The 22,618-nt window shown below is 54.6% G+C and overlaps 1 protein-coding gene across 1 annotated transcript; it reads right to left on the bottom strand.

Annotated features, from left to right (window-relative positions):
* Window positions 1–1,551: 1,551 nt before the first annotated feature.
* UCK2 (uridine-cytidine kinase 2) lies at window positions 1,552–20,853 on the bottom strand. The gene is made up of 7 exons (XM_084266129.1): window positions 20,708–20,853; window positions 10,629–10,788; window positions 9,713–9,809; window positions 8,758–8,900; window positions 4,322–4,419; window positions 2,513–2,561; window positions 1,552–1,962 (listed from the first exon to the last, which is right to left on the bottom strand). Exons 1-7 carry the CDS (start codon window positions 20,804–20,806, stop codon window positions 1,823–1,825), a joined length of 786 nt encoding a protein of 261 aa, XP_084122255.1. The 5' UTR covers window positions 20,807–20,853; the 3' UTR covers window positions 1,552–1,822.
* Between the last annotated feature and the right edge of the window lie 1,765 nt (window positions 20,854–22,618).

Here is a 22,618-nt window from a genome sequence, read left to right on the forward strand (position 1 = left end):
AACTGTAGTGCTCAAACCCTCTGGGTATCCTCTGTGCAACATGGAGTCTGACAGACATTTTCTGAGTGCAACATACTGCCAGTGTCAGACCTGCAAGGCTGGATTTCTTCCTGAGTAACCAATCCCAGCAGGACCTTGGGGTGATAGGCCATTTGACAGCCATAGTGACCATGTAAGAACAGCAGTTTCAATTCTTGGAGGAGTAGGGAGCAGGGTCAGATCTACAGTGGATCTAAACAGGCCTCTTTAGAAAGCTGATGACAATAGTCCCTTTGGAGGCAGTCCTGAAATGCAAAGGAGGCCAGGAAGGCATTCTTTAAGGCACAGGAGTAGGCCCTCCCCCGTGCAGAAAGACAAGCCACAGTCTGGTTTAACAGAGAGGTTTGGCTGGAACTCTGTGGAAAAAAGGAGAGTTTATGGCCTTTGGAAGAAGGGACAGGCAACTCAGGAAGACTACAAAGATGTCCTTAGGCTACACAAGGAGAATATCAGAAGAGCTCAAGCCCAGCTAGAACTTAACTTGGCTACTGCAGTCAAAGACAGTAACAAATGTTTTTATAAATACATTAACTACAAGAAGACAACTAAGGAGAATCTCTAGCCTTTGTTAGATTGTGGAGAAACACAGTGACAAAGGATGAGGAAATGGCTGAGGTACTGAATGCCGCCTTTGCCTCAGTCACTCCTGGGCATTCAGTTTCATGCTACTTAGCTGGGACTTATGGATGTCCCATATAGGAATGGTAGGCAGCCAAGGAACCGCTACACACTGCTCCCCTCCTCAAGACAGCTCAGCAGCTGCCTTTTATCATCCATTGCCCCATTCTTTCAGAGGCAGCTGGTTCTCCCTTAACCATTTCCTACAGACCCAACATCCCTCATCCAAGAGCAAAACCATTCCAAGTGAGGAACACACCTCTCCATCTTCTGGGCTTAGGGTTGAACCTAGGCTTAGCTAGGAGTCCCACCACACACAGCTACTGAGCTCCAGAGAGGCTGAAGGTACCCATATGCCGTGCCCACCCAAGCCAGGCAGTGAGACCGCTGAAGATGTAAGCTGCCACGTTTATAAGATCACATACTCAGCATCATTTACCAGGTCCTTGTGGAACGATGTGACAGCAGACTTTCCCACCTGTGGTGGGAAGGGGTGTCAGACACAGGAACATATGCTACTGCAGGACTGAAACCTGGAGGGGCAGACAGTCAGGGAAGGTATTACACATCCCAGTGTGATTGTGCACTGCCTGCCAGCTAAAGCCAGGCTGCTTAGACCGGAACAGCCACAGCAGGAAGAGGCAACCCCAGCTTAGTCATAAAATCCATACCACACTCAATCTGCCATCTCTATCACAGCCCATCTCTTCCCTGGGATGGAGACCACTGTGATACTACAGCAGGTGTCAAATGCTCTTCCTTCCTTCCTGCCTCTGAGGTGAGGATCCTGACACCAACATCTCCCAGGGCTCTCTTCCCAGCCCCAACCCCCCAGTAACACCGAGCCTGGCAAATACCTCATGGCAAGTAATTTTACGTTATTCTGCGTTTACACAAAAATAGAGCAATTCTGTATTTATAGAGATTTATAGCCAGTTCCGTGCTGGAGGAGCTATTGAGCAAGGCCAGGAACTGTGGGCGGTCCAGGCTCCCGAGCAGCCGGCTGCTTCTCACTTGGCATTTCCAACATAAAAAATTAAAGGCAGTTGTCTCTGTCTGGTTTCTTAAATAGATAAGGGGAGGGGAAGGAACGGACAGTATGTACAGAGGGGCAGTGGCAGGGCCCAAGCACCCTCTGCCGCAGCCTCATGACTGCCGCCCAGGGTCAGTGAGGCCGGCTGCTGGACTCTGAGGGCTGCCGCTGGCGGGGCGGAGTGTAGCCGTTCAGGTAGCCGTTGCTCTGGCGTTTGCTGAGTCCTCCATTAAGAATGTCCTGGATGTGCTGCACTATCAGGTTTATGGCCACTGTGAGCAAAAGGAGGAAGGGAAAAAAAGACAGGGAAGAGGCTGTGTTAGGATCACAGGAAATAAACTAGAGCCAACCCAGAGACTGTGACACTGCTTGTCTCCCCTGCTCTTATCCCCTTCTAGCATGCGGTGGGGAGCTGCAAACCCTGTGGGGAAGAGCTGCCTTGCTGGGACTTCACCCCTCTGTCCTGGATGAGCCCAACACTCAAACCAGCATGGTCAGGCTGATTTCAGCACATTTCCCTTTGCATGGGATGAACCAGGAGTTTGCCTGGAGGCACTGCACATAGATAGGCTCCTAGGCTTGGTCAGCAGAACACAAACTCCCTAATGCTAATTAGCATTATGCTAATGCTAATTAGTCACTAATGCTCTAGGCAGGAGCAAAGGGGAGTGGCTCATCTCAGCGCCTGTGTGGTACCAGCACTCTCTTAAGTGAGTGGCCCAGGTCATCCTGGTGGAAGGTCCTGCTTCCAATGACCTAACTGCACCACAACAGCCCAGACCCAGCTGCCAGATCATAACAGCAATGTTTAGGTCCACTCACCTTCATTATCTGCTCCTCTGGGAATGATCACGTCAGCGTACTTCTTGGTCTGGGAGGAGAGAGAGCACTGTGTTACTGGGAAAGTGGACAGGCACTAGGCTGGGGATTGTCCCTGTTTCCTGGTGCAGGTCCTAACCCTCCTCTTGCCAAACCCAAACCCACTGGGAGGTATGTCATTGCTGATGATATATTTTGGATGCTTTTGGGCTCTGTGTTTCAAGGAGCATGCTTTGTGCCTTGACTCCATCTTCCTGAGCTCACACAGATTCCAGTAAGAGGCACCCTAACATAATCTGAAGTTAAAAACCCTCACCATCGCAATACTCCAGCTTTGGGGAACAACACCCCCGCTCCCAAACCCAGCCAGACTCTGTGCCAGAGTTGGTGTACCCTGTGGACACGGAGGGCACAGCCATATGATCTGCTTGGGATGTGGGGAGAATTTTCAACCAGCATCGTTGGCAATAAAGGTGTGATTTGGGACACCAGCCCTGACCTATTTCCACCAGCAGGTGCCAGTCTTGGTTTCCTCTCCTATTTGTGACAGCTTTTACAGCCGATGAGCTTACTGACAGCCAAGGTCTACCATCAGCAAACCGAACACTCCCAGGTGCTTCCAGCTCTATCAAAACATCACCAGGACATGCTGGACCATTTCAGTGCTGGACTGCCTGGCCCAGAGCTGGTTTAGCTGCTGAGACACAGCAAGAGTGGGTGCTGAGCCAGCTTGACATCCACATGGAATTGCTCTGTAGCTGAGCTCAAAACTAGGTTGGAAGCAGGAGCAGACCACTGCAAAGCTGGTGGGTTGGGACAAAGCAGTTTTCTTCTATGCTCGTTCTTTCACATTTCGTCCTCCTACAGACTCTTCAGCAGGAGAGACTGATGCAGCATCCACAGCTTTGAAAAGCTGCAAATTTACTTTGTTGGGGACTTGGAAGGAGGGGAGGTACACCAAGCTGGACCTGCCTCAGAAAAAGCCTTTCTGGGATTACACTGGAATCAGACTGTGGATCCCAGAGTCTTGTCTGAGTGAGACAAGAAAAAGGCTGCTGTCCAGGAGGCACAAAAAGATCTTACAGCACAGAAAGCAGCAGCTCCTTTATATGGAAAGGGGCAGAGGTGGCCATCTAGACAGGCACAGAGATGTTTCTGTGGCCATGGCCTGATGCTGGCGAAATAGATTCAGTTCCTGCTTGTGACTCTGGCCAGCAGCTTCCCAGTTGCCAAACTCTTCAACTCATTTCCTCCAGAGAAGGAATTCTTCAAATAACCACCACATCTGCTTTGGAAAGCCTCAAGAACCAAGGTGTAGGCTTCTCTTTACAAGAGCAGCGGCCAGGAGAGGTGCCAGCCCCACACACATGCTCTTTTACCTGCAAGTTCTGCAGGACTGCAGTGGTCTCCAGCACGCAGAGTCCCTGTCTGTGAGGGAACCTTGCCTCAGTTATCAGCTCCCAAAGTCTCTTCCTTTCTCCAGGCAGACCTTGCAAACCCTGGCCCCGAGCGAGGTCTGTCAAAGCTCTATGCTTTGGCCTCTTACCAGCCAGGAAACGTGACCTGCAAGGCCACATTCCACAGCACAGAGTGAAGGAAGAAGCTCCCCTCCCAAGCATCCATCCATCCAGAAGCCAGCAGCACAGCACAGCAGTGTGTTAAGGGCAGGCAGGACAGCCCAAAACAGGAGACAGACACAGCGGACACTTCCCTAGGGCAGGAATCTCCCCTTCCCCCAGGATCTTCCCTACTACAGCTCTGAGGAGCTGGGCAGGGTATGAGGCAATTCTGGGTGTCACTCCCCTCACTTACTGGCAAGCAGAACTCCTCGAAGGCAGGCTTGACAAAGGTGATATACTGAGATAAGATCTGCTCGAGGTCCCTGCCTCGCTCACTGATGTCTCGCAGCACTGCAGGGAAGATGTAAGACACAGTCAGGAGCCAAGACATGTATCACTCCATCCCACTTCCTTCAGTACAGCCTTTCACCAGCCACCCAGGTAGTTTGCTCGAGGTCTCTGCTCCTCGAAGCTGCTGCCCGAATGTCTGAACACAACCCAACCCATCTACACAAATTTCACCAGCTTCCAACCCTTCCTAGGAACCACGGGCTTGCTGACCTGACTGAGGGCTTTTCTTGGCCTCCATCCCTTTCCAGCTCTGCAAGCACATTCCAGCTGTAACCAGTGCTACCCTAGTCCTGTCTGTTCCCAGCCCCAGCATCTCTCCTGTCATTCTATACTGCCATTGCCCTAAGGATGGAGCATTCTCCCAGTCATCCCACCGCAGAGGCATCCAAAGAACAGAAAAACAGTGGAGTTCACACACACATACATTAAAGCCCAGCTTAACTCAGATTTGCAGCAATGAGGAGAATCACTCACCTAGCCAGGCTCCTTGTGCTGTCCCCATCAGAGTGGGATCGGAAAGCAAAGCAGGTTCCCACAACCAGAGGCTGAGGGGGTACTTGGAGATCAGCTCAGGAGGAAACCAGAAGGCAGGAGAGCAAACTGGCCTCCTGCTTTTTCTGCCATTCGGGCCTTACACCCTTGTTTGCGCAAGGTATTTGGGCCATTGCCACATCCAGTCTGAAGCCACTTCAGCGTGGACAAGTTCAGCAGGGATTCAGTGCACAGTGAAGAGCCAACACAGCCCTGTGGCCAAGCAGACGGCTCTTCCCAAGGGACTGGCTGGCTTCTCCCCACCACCTGGCTAGCACCTGGCACTGGGTTCAGAGCAAGCCTTCTCCATGTGCCCAGCAAAGCCAAAGCAGGGTGCTGACAGCCTGCACAACCTGCTCGACAGCTGCTGCCCGTGTGCTTGAGGGGCCAGGACAATACCGTTCTCCCAGTGCTGGTTTGGCACTGGCCCCACAGCTCTGCCAGTTTCCCAGTGTGCCCTTTTGCAGCCCCATGCAGGAGGGATGATGGGCAGGGGGGAGGGAGAGAAAGAAAGCATTGGCAGCAGGATGCGTGCCAGCTCCCTGCCTGCTCCAGGAATGGCTCAAGTCAAGCCCAGGCTGCTCTAGCCAGCTCCTTGCCTTCTCCAGAGAAGGGGAGCAAGCCCCAGCTCAAACAATATAAACAGGCAGGGTTTGGGGGTGTTGGGGGAAGGCAACACAGAGAGACTTTTGTTTCCTAGGTCCCACACCCTGTTTGCTGGCTGCTCTGGGGCAGGGAAGGAGCACAGTGAGGGTGTTACCTGCAGCCCATTTGGTCTAGGATGGTGCACAAGAGGCCTGCGAGCTGCACCCAGCAAGTGCCCAGGTTGCAGGGGCAGACTACAGTAGGGCAATCGCCCCCCACACACACACGAGTCACACACCCACCATCTGATCCCAAAACAATGATTCCCAGCAATCCAGGCCAAGACCACACACCCTATCTGGAGATATCACCCTCTACCTACACCCTCCTTGTCCCAAAGGCCTTTCCAGAGCCAGGAGGCACACATCACTCAAATCAGGCCCAAAATGCACACCCAACACCCAACTTGGTCTGTTTTATGCAAGTTGGCAGAGAATGGTACAGCGAGGGACCCCAGCCAGAATCAGCTTTGCACACATGGGGCTGTTTGAGGCACCTGACAGACCTTGCCCCTGGAGCTCTGGTGATGGCACATTTCCCAAGAGAAAAAAAGCTGAGGTGAGGAGGGTGGCAAGCTGCACGTACCAAACCTCAGCAGCACCGATTGAGCCATCAGCTCCATCTCCTGGAATGTCACGTCTCGCTGCTGCCAAACTGAGAGGCCCATCACTTCTGGGAAAGCAAGGTGAGTCAGAGCCACCATGTTGCAATGCAAGATCCTGACACAGGCTGCCTCCAGACACATTTCAGGGACATGGTTATATGCTCTGCACCTCACATGCATACTCTCCTTTCCCAGAAAGGCCAGGGAGACAAACAGATGTGCTGCTGCAGCTGTCCCACCAACTGCCAACAGCAGGCCAGGAGACTGCCAAATGATCAGATCCCTATCACAAGGCTAATGAGTTGCCCTGATTAGGGGGCACCAGCATCTCAACCAGCCTAGCAGACCCTTCACAAGGCTTTAGCAATTTATGGTGGGTGGGAGAAATATCCCACAAATGGCCTGGGTCCATGTGGCTCAGGACCCTGTCTAATGGCTGCAGCACACCAGGGTTTAGGATGACCACAAGCCAGCAATGTGTCCTCGTGGCTAAGAAGGCCAATGGCATCCTGGGGTGCATTAGAAGGGGTGTGGTTAGTAGGTCAGGAGGTTCTCCTCCCACTCTACTCTGCCCTGGTGAGACCACATCTGTGATACTGTGCCCAGTTCTGGGCCCCTTAGCTCAAGGAGGACACAGACTCCTTAAAAGAGACCAGTGCAGGGTCACCAAGATGAAGGTAGTGGAACACCTTCCTTATGAGGACAGGCTGAGGGAGCTGGGCTCTTTAGCTCAAGGAGACTGATGGACGACCTTATTAATGTCTATAAATATGTAAAGGGTGAGTGTCAGAAGGACAGAGCCAGGCTCTTCTCTGATGTCCAATGACAGAACAAGGGGCAACAGGTACAGGCTGGAATACCAGAGGTTCCATGTGAACATAAGGAAAAAGTTTTTCACTCTGAGGATGACAGAGCAGTGGGACAGGCTGCTCAGAGAGGCTGTGGAGTCTCCTTCTCTGGAGACATTCAAAACCCGCTTGGCTGTGTTCCTGTGTGACCTACTCTAGGTGATCCTGCTTTGATGGGGAGGGGTTTGGACTATATTATCTCCAGAGGTCCCTTCCAACTCCTAACATTCTGTGATCACGGTCAGCAGCTGGATGATCTCAGTTCTTAGCCAATGGGATCTCAACCAGTTCTCAAGCCCTGAGCTCACATTTTTATGCCAAGTCCAAAGTGACTGAATTACCCACTCGAGAGTATTACTGGGAGGGACACATCATCATGCAGCACTGCAAAAACACAAGGCAATGCCTTGCCTTCAGACAGATGATAGAGTGCTCTGCCAAAACCACGTTCTACCCTGTGGCTGGGTGCAAAACACAAGCTCCTGTACAACACAGTGTGCTTAAGGGCTAAGGCTCACACTGTGGGATCCTGCCAATGTGCATCTGTGACCTGCTAAGACATCTCCCTGCAATGACTGGGCTGTCACCTCCCTGGATGAGTCATGCAAGAACAGTGGGCAGGGTCAAGAAGGATACGTAGAGAACAGCTTTTAATCAGCACTGATGACATCCCAGCAGCAGAGGAAGCTGTGTATCTGTCTGACAGCAGGAGGGCAGGCAAAACCAGATCTGTCTCCGAGTGGAACAGTCCCGTGCGCACAAGCAGTCCCAGGCTGACGCACTGAGACGGGCTCCTCTCGTCACAGCACAGAGGTCTGGACAGGACCTCGCTTTTAAATCATCTTCTGCATCCCCAGATACCCTGTGGAGATTGTCAGAGCCAGGCAGGGATAGGGGCACTTCAGACAACTGAATTCTGCCCGGGAAGTCCCCAAATGCTTTCTTAGTCATCCAGGAGATTTGGGTGTTACGTTAGTGACTCCTCTCCTAAAGGCTGCTTTGAAATGAATGGCATCTCAAGCCAGGCAGACCCTGCAGAGCTGGAGACCCTCCCCTCCTATGTCAGCTGGCAACCCGCAGCTGGACATGGGGAGCCCTAGAGAGAGATATTCTGGTTTCTGGGGGTCTTTGCCCCCACAGCCATCACCCCAGTGCCAAGTGCCACAAAGAGGGACCACACTGTGCTGGCAGTACTTGCCCAAACCAAGACATAAGACCCTACTCCCTATCTGCATCATACATGGTAAGATACCCTCACACCCACATTGCTGTCCTCAGAGCACAGCCATCAGGCACTGCCTTCCAGCTGAGCTGTCAGGCCGCCTCTGCCTTGCCAGATGCGCCTTGCCCTTCCCTGCTGGTACCTGCTGACTGGCAGCAGCTGCGATCCAGCTGATGGCAGAAGGCTGGTGCCACAGAGCCACACGAGGACACAGCACGCTCAGTAGTCACGCTGCTGCATGCACTGAAGGAGGAACCCCAGACAAGGCAGCAAAATCCCCACTGAATCCTAAGAGACCTGGAGCAAGGTGCTTCATACAGACATTCTGCACCGGGGAGGAAAACGTCCCTAGCTCTTTGTTAGCAGCAGCACAGCTTTGTGCCAGTTCCAGTTCTGCTCCGGTCACTGTCACCTGCCTTGGTGACAGCCACCCACACCAGTTAAGTGACATTTCTGTCTCTGCTGCACAAGGCACATTCTGACCTCACCTCTGCGAGACAGCCGGGTGTCTGCGTCCGTGTCCACGAAGAGCTTCATGCGGAAGAGATCCCGCACCTCCTGGCTGTAGAAGGCCAGGATGCCTTCAAAGAGCACCACATCGGCAGGGTAGACTGTCACCGTCTCCTCTTTCCTAGCAGAGGGAAGGAGAGTCATAATGTGCTAGTGGGAGAGGTAGGGGGAACACAGCAGTGCTGCTAGGCACTGCTCCAACCCTGGGACATCACTGCTGCACCAGGGGAATGACTAAGGAGAGGGCAGACCTACCCCACCACAGCAAAGGGAATCCAAGGCATACAATATGCTTCCTAGAAGGACAAACAGCAGAGCAGGAAGCAGACCAGCCCTTCTCCCTGCACCTCAGCCAGCTGCTGCTTGCAAGGGTTAGGTGCCAAGGCAGAAAGCCTGTGCACAGGGCTTGGCCCACAGGAACATGCAAGGGCCAGCACTGCTTGCCCAGGAACCAGGCAGCATTCCTCTGACACCACAGTGCTTTTGTGGGAAATGGAGCAGGGTCATACCACCCACAACCAACACAGGCATGCAAAAACAAGCTGAACACATGCAAGGGATGAGCTATAGGAATAAGAACTGTCCTCCTCCTTCTGTGACAGTGCCATAATATTTGAGCCTGGAATGTTTGTTAAAGCTGCAAATACAGAGTTTATGAGAAAAGGATTTGTGGATGGGGGAAGCAAAGGGGCCATAATCCCCCTCCACTGATGCTTCCATGTTGCTGAATGCAACTGCATGGCTGTGGAACTTTCCAGACACTCAGCTTGTGCCTGTATCTGCTCTGGATCCTCTAACAAGGGGTTTGGAGTAGTTAGCATTGAAGCTTTAGGTTGGCACTAAGAGCGGATGCAAGCGGGGGCGCTGGTGAGGCTGCGTGCTGCACCGCAGGGCGTTAGCAGGGACACAGCAAGGCAGGGGCAGCTGTTAGACCTGGAGTGGGAGACAAAGTCATAGACGGGAATCTGGACAGTCTTCCCTTCCGTGATCTCTTTGAGTGTCTTCACAATCAGCTCGTTGTCAAAGGCATCTGAGGAGAGAGGAAACGTTACCCGAGGCAGCTTTGCAACCTCTCCCACCCACCAGATGCTGAGCTTAGACTAGCCAGAGTCACCAGCAGCCCACAATGGGGACAGAGTGATGCACAGACCCAGGAGGAAAGCCCTGCCATCACCATGGGTGTGTAGCAAGGCCCTGAGTCCCCGCAGCTTCACGGCTGTGCAACAACTTGGAATATGGCCTGCAGAAATCAATGCAGCCCTTGTACAGCAGCCTGCACAGCCCAAGCTCAGGAAGGCATCTCCTCTGGGGCTCCAGTCCTCAGAGAGACTGGAGCAGTGTTTCAGCCTTGAGTTGCTGGACAGGCAGGGCTCTGTTTGCTCGCTGCCTCCAACCACTGTCCTCGTGGGGACGAAGGGGCAGCAACTCTGCAATTTCCCCACCAAACCCAGAGATGGCTCAAAGACCTCCTGTTGTAGAAACAGGGCACAGCATCCTCTGCGGAGGGGTCAGATCTCCCTGGTCCCAGCCCAGCTGTACCAGAAAGGCTTTCAAACTGGGCAATGTTTTTCAGGGAGAAGAGGAATGCCTTAAGGAGTTTGAGGGTTCACAACCTGCCCTTTCTCACCCCAAACACTCCACCCCAGAGGAAGTTGCTTTTCCAAGAGAGACAAGGAGTACTGCAGGGGACACAGATGGCCTCCATTCACCCTGCCAGGGATGCACCTGGCTCCAGAAGAGCTTAACTAAGCCACCCACTCCTGCCCCATGCAGAGACAAGAGCCCCAGTATCCATGCAAGGCTCTTGGCTGGTGATGCAGAGGGTGCCCCAGTGCTGTTCTCTATTCACCTGGGTGGTCAAAATTGAACTGGCCTTTGAGCGCTTTGGATTTCTGCTCTGAGGTGAGGACCCGGTAGAAGCTGTCTTGACTCACGATCACCACCTGCTTCTGGCGGTAGTCCACCTCGTTCTGGCCCAGCAGCTGGACAATCTTGGAGCATACAGAGGACTGGGAAAGGAAAAGTAAAGGAGGCTAGTCAGCAGCAAGCGGTGTCTGAGCTGCCCCCGGCTAACAGCCACTCCTCGTTGCAGGGGACATGGCTTGCTGGACCACCAGCTGAGAGTTCACGGTTGCCTCAAAGTCATAGCCCAAAGCTACTGAGGGAAAAGTGCTCTGGGGCATCAGCATGGGGCCCTTCAGCATGAAAACAGCACCAACCTCACTCCATGCCACCCTCTCCTCCTTCCCCATGGCCTGCCCTGGGAACAAACTAGTTAGCTGCTGCCTGGATTCAACCACACCCCCAGGCCAGCTCCAGCCTGCCCAGCAGCTCCCCAGGGAGCAGAGCTGCATGTGGCACTGGGACTGAGCCTCCTCCCTGGGATGCAGCCTCAGTGCCTTGGTTCATCCAACCCAGAAACTCCAGCACTGCATGGGCAGGGAGGGAGACAGACCTCAGAGAGACAGTTGTTTTCATACCCTAAATAAAGCCCAGGATGAAAAGACACCAGGAGGAGAGCTCTGCAACTTTACTGGGGACCTCTGCCACAGCTGCCAGGACTGGGAGGAGCAGCCACAAGCATATCCTGGTGCTTCTTGGTGCAGGAAGGCTAAGGGCACTGCAGACCCAGCAGCTAAAGAGCCACGTGGCTCTGATCCCCACAAGTGCTGCTGGCAGAGGGACCGGCACCTCACACGCTGCGCAGGCTAGGTGCCAGCGGTCAGCACCGACTCTCGGCTGGCATCACATGGCCAAGGGTCACAATGGACCTCACCACCACAAATCAGAGCACAACTTGGGGGCACAAATTCCAAAATCTGCTCCAGTCCCTACTCCTCAGTCATACGAGCCTTTGGCCACTGTGCAACGCAGCAGTGTTACCTACATCACTGGCTGGCAGCAAACACACCTGCCCTGGCCAACCAGAGCCAAGGTCAGGCTGACAGCTGAGCACTCCATTGCCAGCACGAGCCCCATGCATCAGCTTCTGCCCGGCAGAATCCATTGTTCAGGGAGAAGCGGGTGCTCCTAGTGCCAAACTGAACTGCTTCACCTCCCTGCAGACGCTCAGCTGAGCTGCTCCTGCCGTCAGAGAGCTCTGAAAACAAAGAGAGGGTTGCTTGCTCCAGCCTGCCCACAGGCATGTGCCCTCTCCACGCTCCCACTTCACCTGGCTGGCAACCTCCAGATGCAGAGCTGAAGACAGCAGTGGTGAGAAGGAACAGGGAGGGGAAGGCATGCCTGGCAGAGGAGGTCACCCCAGCAGGCAGAGGGCAAGGCTGTTTGCCTGAGAAGCTGGAAGATTTGACGGCATTCCGGTCCCCAGAGGCCGTCTCTTCCCCTCCAGGCCAGGCTGACCTGACTTGGCTGCGACCGCTGTGCTGTGAGTCAGCCCCAGCCCGTCCGGGGAGCCTTCACACGCCGCACTGCTGCGGACCGAACTGGCTCAGGCTGCCTGACAGCAGTCCTTACAGCCCTGGGCACAAGCTGGGGTTTCTGGTCAGGGACGGGGTCTCCCTGAGCATCCCACCACTCCCACCACTCCCGGCTGGCAAGTTGTGCTTCCCAAGCCACGTCAGCAGCCCTGCCCTGCAGCAAGCTGCTACCACCCAGAACAAAGCACTGCAAGCCAGTGCCAGTTGCTCACCCTTCGGCAGGAGTAGAGACACAAAGCCAGAGCCCATTCTCCATTTCCTCCATTTTCCACCCCCCACCACTCCCTACATCCTTCTCCAGCCTGCATCATCCCTGTTGCTTCTCCGGCTGTACCCCGTACCTTTTGCAAACACAGGGCAAGCACAGCTCCTCTCCCCCCTGCTCTGTTCCCCCAGGGGCTGCCGCCTTTCCGTGCTGCCCATGCAGTGAGGAGATACAGCACAGCGGGGTTCAGCCTTGGCCGCAGCTGCCAAGGACACTAAACTTCCCAGGCCCTTTGCAATGAGAAATACACCACCTTCCAAGCACAGCCACCCAGACAGCTCCCCGGTCTGCGGATCAGCAACTGCCTTATGGATCGGAAACAGCTTTCCCCAGCACGGGGGAAGGAGCAGGGCTCCTCTGCTTTGGATCAGTGAAAGCAACACACCTGTCACACACAAACTCTCCCCTTGGACTTCAACGTGCAGATGGAAAATAAAACCATTGCAGGGCATCAGACAGTTCCAACCAGCTTTTATTCTGCCTTAAGCATATTAATCCCTGGTCTAGCAAGCCTGGAAAGTGAGGAAGAGTCCCTGTCACCCTCTTGTTCCATATCCCACAACTCAAGACACACAATGGTGAGAAAAAGTCAAGGAGAAAGGTGCCCTTGTCAGCTGGAGACAGGCATGTAAGCCCTGGCTCACACTTCTGTCCTCCCACTGAGGCCCAGGATGCAGATCAGAGCATATTCTGGCTGCAGTTATCATCTAGCACTCTACAGTGGTAACTGCCCCTCCCAAAAGCATCCAGGCAAATGATATGGACCCTTCCCTTTTCTCCAGTGGGTTTTGGAAAGCTGGCAGAAGTGGTGGAGGAAGATGATCACCAAGGCATCCTGCTCTCAGGACTGAGCTCAGGTCCAGTGTACCACATTGCAGGAGTGCACAGGGATACCACCCTGCAGCATGACCAGGTAGCACCAGTCTGGTCCCACAGAAAGCAGAGGGTGTGGGTCAGGCCGCTGCTTGCACAGACCTGCATAGCCGCAGTGGGATGCGGGGACAGCAGAGAGCATGGGGCGTGTCACTCTAACCCATTCACTTGCTTTATTGCAGTGGCAAACCTCGGCAAAGCCCTCTGCAGCTTTCTCTTTGGGGCTGGTAAGAACTATCACCCACCTCAGGTCCAAGTAAAGAAAGTTTTTCCTTTCCTCACATCACGCATGGATGATGGAAATAGAGAGTGGTTCGTGAGGGGATTCCCTAATGCCGGTCTGAATACCTCCTACAGCCGGGCAGGCAGATTTTTGCCTTGGTTGATAAACACCCTATGTTAAAGAGGAAGAAAAGCCAGAAATGCAGAGGTTTCAAATTCCCCTACACAGTGGGAACAGAAACTCCTATTCTCAGGAAGCATCCCTTCAAGTGAATGACGCGTGTCCACTGCTTAAACCAGCGCTGCGTACCTCCATGCCACTGATGTGAAATCAGAAGTGTGAAGAATCCACTAATAACTAGAAATTATAGCAGTTAGGCTCTGGGGAGGCCAGCAGATGCTCAGAAAGACGTCTTGGCCAAGATCAAATGATGACTGCAGAGTACCACGCTGGGATGCAACCGTCCCAGCTACCGGCTGACCCAGGAGATGCACGGTGTTGACACACGCACTCAGCATCCACTTGAAGAGACAACCTGGGCTTGGGTTCCTTTGCCAGTTCTTAACTGCCTGGGTCCCACCAGCAACACCATCTCCTGGAGGGTAAAGACAGTTGTTTCTTCTCTGAGAAGCCCGGAACCGCAGAGACAAAGAAGATGACTAGAGGAAGATGACCTGACACTATAGATGCATCCCAGTACAGAAACTATGTGATCTGAGCCTTGGCCCTAGCTCAGCACTGTGTGATGGATCCCATCTGCAGGAAGATGAGAGGCATAACAGGGCTACTCTCCTGCTCAGCCCCTTCCCCACATCCACGTTGTCGCTGCACACCTTGCCACGACCCAAAGCAAATGCGGGTGGTGATTCAGCCATGCTTGCAGCAACAGGATGCTTTCTCAAGCAAAAGCCTTCCCCTCCCTCCAAGAACTTGTTTAAAACTAAAAATAGACAGGACACAGCAGCCTCCAAGCCTCCACGGTTGCCCAGCAGCCCTTTCCCATTCTAGCCACATGAAACCAGTGCAGGGTTTTTCCAGGGATACAAGCAGGGAGCCCCAGCCATCGTTCACAACGTTCCAGATGCTGCAGTGAGAGGAACTCGGCTTCCAGATTTGAGCAAGCTGGCTGTGACCTGCTGAGCACAAAGTACTCCCCAGGCTTTGTGCTTGAGCTGCTCCTTGGGAAAGCTGGGCAAACCAACCCAGACCATGCAGTGACAGTGGAGGAGGAGGAGGTATCTGCATGCCACAGCACAGGAAAGGAGGCTCGAAGAAATGTTATGCCCGCATGGAAGCAGCTGCAGCTCCCCTTGCAGGGTTCCTCCTCTGAACCAAGCACACAAGTGACCAGTGTTTAAAGGAAGAAGCACAACTTTGCTCTGCGAGGAGGGGAAGATGCAGAGGGCACCTGGGGAAGAACTCCAGCATATTATCCCAAGAAGAGGTGGCACAGAGGGGAAAGAAACTCAATAGATGGGTGTTCAGAGCCCTAGCCCTAACATTTATTTGCAATCTATTAATTGCATTACATATTTAATTAATATTCGCTCATGGCCTATAGCCAGCTGCTCAAATATTCTTCAGGAGTGGACTAATTCCCCAATATTATTATGCAGATTATCCCACAATCCCTCTTGGGCAGCTCTGATCAGCCAGTGAATTACAACTTCAGACAAGCATTAGAGAGAAAGCTGGTGGCCAGTGCTACAGTTCACCCCCCTGTGAAGGTACCAGGCAGGAGAGCTGATGCCTTCAGCCCCAGGTTTGCTGTAGCAGCCCCTGGCTGGTACTAGGAGGAGCCCATAAGCCTTGTGTGTGTGGATATGCTAAAACCTGCTTGCTCAGAGCAGTCCATCCATCCTCAGGGAGCCTGGCACCACAGAGGCACGACTAGACTGAGCTGGTCATCAGGGTCCCAACCCAGCAGCAGGGAGGACCTCCCATCCTCCCAAGGACCCTCTAGACACCAAGAAGTGATTTATGCCAGATAAAGTGACTCCAGCCCTAAAGAACCACTGAAGCTGCCAGTCCCCTTGGGAGCAGGTAAAGGGAGAAGGGCTGTGCCAAAACCAAGATCTACCAGAAAAGGCACAGACTCCTGCTGCAGGCTGCTCGCCCTGAGCGGCCAAGCGGCCAGTTCTCACCATGAGGACAGTCCTCCCCAGCAGAGTTATGCCCTTGGCCCACAAATGCTACGGCCAGGAGCAAGGACAGGCTGCAGCAGTCACATCCCACCAAGGAGATAAGCCCAAAGGTTTAATTTAGAGACCGCTGCCAAAACCTCCTACTTGTAGGATCTGAACTGGCTTGGCAGGGGCTGCAGAGAGCTTTGTATCCACAGAAGCCTGGCCCAGGTGTCCTCATCACACGCTTGTGGATTAGAGTCTGCAGTTTTAGGATCTGGCAGGATTTTCCCCCACGATCACATCAGGGATCACTGGGATTACAGGTCGCATTACTCCAGTGTTCCTTGTAGCATGGGTCCCCTTCCAAGCATCACAGGGGGCTTCTGCTCAATTGCTCCTTGAAATTAGGAGCTGAAGCAATGCTGTCTTCCACTCCAGCAGCACACTAGTCATGGATTTTGGTCTCTTCTTTTAAGGTTATGTTAATTACAGAGTGTTAGGAAGTGACTGGTGGGCTGGAGTGAGACACAGAACAGATACCAAATTGGGAAGGGTCCCAGAGCATCTATTACATGTCTGCCTGCAACTGCAGAGAGCTAGTTCATGACCCACAATATCATTTCTGGTCCTAATCAAGCATGTCTGTAGGGCAGCACTGGGACTGGAAACTTGCTATTCTTGTACCAAAAGCCTGGGTCTCCACCCAGAACTTTCCCAGGCAGGTTCACCATTCCCACCTTTCCCTTTGTGGAGCCACAGGCCAACCAGTCTGGGACTGGGATAGCCAGGTTCCTGTTTGCTTGGTCTGGGATGCTGCGCACATGATCAGCAATCCCAGGCTGGAGTACAACCAGGCTAACACAAACACAGAGGACCCCAACACAGATTACATCTGCAGAGAACAACAAATCCCCGAGCACAATCCCAGTCCACTGGTTTTAGACACTTGCTATTCTTCTCTGCCACAAGTCCCTGCTGCAAACCCCAGAGCCCAGAGCTGGCTCAGCCCATGGGACTACAGCAAGCGTCCTCTGTAGCAGACTCACACATAGTCAGCCAGCAACAGGAAAGGGCTGACCCATCAGAACATCCTGTCTATCAGTCTAGTCAGGGGCTGGCACAGAGGAACATTCTGCTAGAAAGTTTGACGAGTCTCTAGCATGCATTGACAGCAGTGTTTAACATGTCAGACCTTGTGACTCAGGGCTGCTGCTGGCCACAGAACCAAGAAATGGTGCTAGACCCACACGGGACTGCTGTAGTCCCTGGTAGTCCCCCACGGGTCGCTGCCGGGTCTACCCTGGGCATCTTTGCCTGGCATCCAGGTGTGGCATGGCAGCAGTGACCCCCAGGTTGCTGCAGCAGGCCTCAGCCCTGCAGCACTTCATGTAGGGGGTTGAGGTCGAAACAGCACAGCCATCAGGTGCTCATGGTGATGCTCATGTTTGGCCTTCACTAGTCTGAGAACTGGGCCCAAGGAAAACATTCAGCCCTTTGTAAGCCTGGCTTTTCTCCCAGCCTCCCACTGGAAGGTAGCAGTCAGCACCTTACCTTGTGGGGACAAGCAGTTAATGCTTCACCCCGAGTTCAGAGACCTCTCCCAAGCCCTGCAACCGCACCAGCACCAGATGCTCCCACCACTGCTGAGAGGGAGCCACAGGCAGAGCTGCAAGGTTCCAGGAGCTAAGTTGAAGTAAGGACACATGAGGAGCTTAAGGATGTATCCCAACACTTTCCAGCTCATCCCAGTAGTCACTTTGCTGACCTTTCCTCCAGTCCACAGCCTGGCTGCCTGCCTTGCGTGCTGCAGTAGTCAAGAATCTCTTGGTAGTCAGGAATCTCTTGTGGAAGGAAGGGAAGAAGCTGTTAGCATGAAGACCACGGGTGTAAGAAGGAAACAAGAGCTCTAGCTGAACGCTTGAAAGCATAAGGGATGAAAGAAAATGCTACAGCCAGCCTCGGGAATCCCTCTGAGGAAGCAAGGCAATCACAGACCTCTCCAGCTCTGGCACAGGAGGGGGTTTTAATACCATGTTATCAACTCCACATCGGGAGGCTGTAGCAAGCATTGTCTTGGCTGTACAGTGCTTGGATATTGGAGGACTGTGGGAGAAATGCTGCCTTCCAGAATGCAGTTGCAAAGATCCTGTCCCAGCAGAGCTGATCCAAACCAGCCTCCATGCTGCTGGCACTGCAGCACCACAGCCTGCCCAGGACCACTGCAGCTCCCCGGTTCCACTCCCAACGCTGTCCAGATTTCTTTTAAGAGCAAAGAACAGGCCAACACTCAGGTTTCTACCTCCCATTTGAGTACCAAAACTTGCCAAGCCTCTTTTGCTCACTAGAGAACAGCAGTCAGCCTTTGAATTTGAGTTCTTATTAATTTTCCTTTAAGGAATACCAGCCAAACACTTTCCCCCAGCCCCCCCCAGCTCTTCAGGGAAAGCTGTCTGCTTTGGATGCCAGCTTCCCCAGGGCACCACGCAACACAACAAGTTGTGGCAAGCTACAAACAGGATCCCTTCCTTCCACAGCCTGACTGTGCTGGTACATCCAGAGGGATGCAGGGACTGCGGAGCCTTTTTCCCTATCTTAGACTCAAGAAAAGCAGCAGTGGGAGGAGCTGGGGGGCCCTTGGAAGGAAAATGCCCTCAGTTATCTTCGGGCTGGTGTGCTGCCAAAGGGGTGTGTTAGGACAACAACCCTCAATTGGTGTGAGGGCAAGTTGGATGGATTTGCCACTTTCCCAGTGGGAAAGGTGCCTACACCACTCTCCCTTTAGGAGCATCTGGTTTTCACACGGAGCCAGCACACCAGCACAGCAGTACCCAGGCTGGATTTTAGCTGTGGGCAAGCCCTCAGCAAGCAAACCACACCAGACCCACCGCTGCTTTCCCAGAGCATGCTGCAGCACTCAGCATCTCCCAGCGCAGGACATGGGGCACTACCCAGATGGGGGTGGCCCCACTGCACTGAACATGAATTTGAAGGTCGGTGTGCACAAACGCCAGGTCTTCCCCTCACACCATTGCATCTCCTTGAGCAAGCTTGGGCTCTTATGCCAGCATATTTCTTGTGGCCTTTTCCCCCAAAACTTTGTACTTCTCTGCTGGGTTCCCTTCACGGGCAGCACCACACAGAAGTTTTTAGCAGCCAGGAATTACTGAAGGGGACGGGGGGGGGGGAGTGAAGTCAAAGCTGAGAGACAGGAAAAGCCAGTTAATACATCTCCCTTGCTAGAAAGAACCATTTCCCTATTTTTTTTCCCCCTATGGCAGCCTGCTGCTACCACCAAGCATTTACACTTTGAAGTTGCGAACAACCGTGGTGTATTGTACCGTAATCGCTGCTTTTACCTCGTGGGCCAGAGACACAGTGTTCAGAGGCACAACAGTTCAGCAGCGCCAGACACAATGTTATTGGGACAGCAAGGCAGAGGCAGACCCACGCATCAGAGAGCAGACAAACCCAGCGTGCTTGAGTCACTGGGAGCTGTACCACAGGAACAATCCGGCTTCAGTTCCCAGCAGAGAAGATTGCATCCTCTTATCACTATCCCTCCCTTGTTGGATCTGGATTTCTTTTCCTCCCTCTCTGCAGTAGCAACAGCAATCCAAGGCTCAATGGAATACTCGGGAGACCCGTTCTTAAATAACACTGTTGTTATGGGGCTGAGGTACAACAGTTGGGTTGGGCCATCTTTCCAGAGAAAAAGCCCCCCCACCCACACACACACACACAAATCAAGGCAGAGAGACGAAGCTGTGTCTTCCTCCCGTGCCGGCCCACGTTCAGCCTTCTGAGCAAGCAGTTATTTCTAAAGGTATTGCTACTTATGGATCTATTCATGCTGTCTGAAATGCCTTTATAAAAAAAAAATTGCCGGTAGACAGCGATACCCTGCCTAGGAGGGCCAGTAACCCACGTCTTACGGCTCTTAAGTAAGGGCATAAAAATTAAAAATTAATTGTTTTTTCTTATTAAAATAGAAAGCAACCTGCCTCACGTTAAACAAGTATGGGAAGAAGGTGGGGGGGGCGGGGAAGGACATTGTATGAAGTAATTAAACCCGAGAAAAGCCGTAGGGCTGCCAGGGCTGCCCTGCGGTTAGGGTGTATCAGCCCTCCAGAGAAAACCCGCATTGAGCGCGGCCGGAGCGGCTCCCCCCGGCGCGGCCGGCCCCGCAGCCCCCCGCCCCGCTCCCGCCTGCCGCTGCCAAGGACCATCCCCTCCCGGGCACGGCAGCACGGAGGTCGTTCTGCCGCTGTGAGTCAGCATTTGCTGCAGAAAATTTACTCCCGCTACCCCCAAAGTTGGCTAGAAAAGAGCAGTTCCCTACCCGCCCCCTGCACGCCCGACATCATTAAGGAAAATAATAAATAATAATTGCATCGCACCCAACGGGTCTGCAGCCCTCGGGGACGCTGCAAGCCGAAGGGGGATGGAGGCGAAGCGATCGCCAAAGCTGCGGGCGGGAGGATTTGGCGGGGGATGCATCCTCCATCCCGGCCGGCCCGGGGCCGCCCGCGCCCCGCGTAGCCCCCGGCCCTACCCGCTGCCCTTCGGCAACCCCCCGACGCGGCGGATGGGAGCGGGGACCCGGTCAGGGAGGGCAAAGCCTGCGCCCACCCCACAGCCCCTCTCCACGTGTCCCCGAGGCTCCCGGCCGCCGAGTTCCCGGCAGCCGCCGCTTGAGCAGAGGCCTCAGGGGCCCCGCTCCCGCCGCCGGCTCATTCTCCCCCGGACCGCAGGGTGCACCGCCGGGACAGCGAGCGAGCCCGAGCACTGCCCGGCGCCGGCTCCCCCACCGCTCCCATCCCCATCCCAGCCGCTCCGGCCCGGCCCCGGCGCGGCCCCGGGGGCAGCGCACGTGGCGAGGCGGCCGCTCGGACCCGCTGCGCTGCCATGTGGCCGCCGTGCCAAGCGGGGAGAGGCTGCGCCCCCCCTACACCACCCCCGCCGCCCTCCCGAGGCTCCCCCGGACCCCGCCGCAAGCCCCCGCACCTTGCCGCTGGCTGTGCCGCCGCTGACCCCGATGAGGAAAGGCTCCCCACCGCTGGGCTGCCCGTGCTCCTCCAGCCTCTGCTCGCTGTCCCCCGCCATCCTCCTCCCCTCCTCACAGCAGCACCGCTGCCTCGCCTCCTCCGCCTTCGCTCTCCGTGCGGGGCTGGATTTATCTGATGAGTCAAGGGCCTTCCTCCCCGCCTGGTTCACATCCCCGGCGCTGCGGCTCCCTGCCAGGTGCCTGCCGCAGCTGCACATGCTCCGGCCGCGCTGCGCGACGCGGCACGGCGCGGAATAGCACGGCGGCCACATGGGCCCGCACCTCGCCGCCGCCCTCCCCCGCCGCCCGCCTGGGGACAAAGGCGATGCTGCAGCGCGACACGCTGGCTCTTGCTCCTTCTCCCAGCCGGCTCGGTTTGCGCCTCTGCCCCATGAATCCCGCAGCCCCCTCGCCATCAGCCTCCACTGAACGCTGACACCACACCAACGGGGTCCCCAGCAGGACCTGGCCAGGGCTGCCCCCCATTACACCTCCTCCACCCTCGGCTTCTCCAACCCCACCCGGGCCCTGATCCTGCAAGCCCTTAGGAATGCTTTTTAACGAACCAAGAATAAAACTGAGACTCGTGTCTTTGGCAAACAGGATCTGTCCGGGAGGAGGCATGGGCACGCTGGGCCAGGCCAGGATTCAAAGTCAAAATGCTCTTGACAAACCGGGAAAAGGCTTGTCAAAAGGTAGGGCACCCGTCCGTGTGGGCAAGAGCAAAGTGCCACGCTGAGGGAGGAATAACCATCCGCGAAGATACAAGATGGGAACCTGCTGCATAGTCAGGCCTGTTGCAGATAAAGATCTGGGAGCAGTGCAGTGCTGCTGTGAAAAAGGCAAAACATCCCACTGGGATGCACGAACGTGGGCAGGAGGCGGTAGCTAACCCTCTCCCAGGTCCCAGTGCCACCGGGTACCCCTTTGCAACAGAGGCGAGGCCTGACCGGGAGACTCCAGTGGGCCCTCGGGATCAGCCAGGGGTCTGGCTTTGCACAAGCACGGCAGGAAACATGGGTGTTCACTTTGGGGAAGAGATGGCTGCAGGGACACAGGCTAAGCATTTCCAAACACTGCCACGAACAGGAAGGCAATACACTTGCCATAGCCAGGGGGATTAGAATAAAATGTTGCCAGATCAAATTGCAATGAGGGCAACTCAGGATAGGGACGCAGGGACATTTTCTCAGCGTGAGAATGGTTAAGTCCTAGAATAGGTTGCGTAGGGGGCGTAAGGACGCTCAGCCACTGAGGAATTTTAAAAAACACACAAAGCAAGCTTTTAGTGGAGTTTATCCTGCGGTGCCCTTAGGTTCCTCCCGCCCCGGTTCACAGCACCATTGAGTTTCAGCAAGGTTTTCAACTCCCCACTTCAATACAGTGAAAGAGGTGTGGAAACATCTGACAGATGTCCATGTCCCACATCCCAGAGGCTGTGGGAGAGGATCTCCTGGGAGGCCATGGCCCCCCTGTGCCCACCGCTCCTCATGCCCCTCCTGCCATGCCCCCGCAGACTGCGGCTCATCGCACAGGAGCATGGCACCATGTGTGGCTGGTGCCAGGGGAGGAAGTGCTCTATGCTATACGAGAACTTCCTGCAGGGATGAATTCCAGCAGATTCCCACGGCCCAATACCAGCTTCCATGCACTGATGTGGCCATGGTCCCTGCGCACACCCCTGGGCTCCAGCGCGTAGTAACCTCTGGGTTGTGTGGTTCTCCACATGCTTATGTTCACTGCTGCCAGCCTCTCCGCTGCTCTGCTCGGGCACGCATCAAAACCTCGCTGGCATTTCATCTCCAGTTCCCCTTCTAAACCAGACACTTGACACGTGGCAGGAGCAGACACACTTGTAGAGGGAAGGATAA

This window comes from Gallinula chloropus (assembly GCF_964237585.1).
Source record: "Gallinula chloropus genome assembly, chromosome: 6".
NCBI lineage: Eukaryota > Metazoa > Chordata > Aves > Gruiformes > Rallidae > Gallinula > Gallinula chloropus.

Coding starts and splice junctions, on each gene's coding strand:
- UCK2 (XM_084266129.1), bottom strand. CDS start 20,806: ATGGCGGGGGACAGCGAGCAGAGGCTGGAGGAGCACGGGCAGCCCAGC. Junction 2,562..4,321: donor TCGAGGAGTTCTGCTTGCCA/GTAAGTGAGGGG, acceptor CTCTCCTCCCAG/ACCAAGAAGTACGCTGACGT. Junction 1,963..2,512: donor CAGAGGAGCAGATAATGAAG/GTGAGTGGACCT, acceptor TTTTGCTCACAG/TGGCCATAAACCTGATAGTG.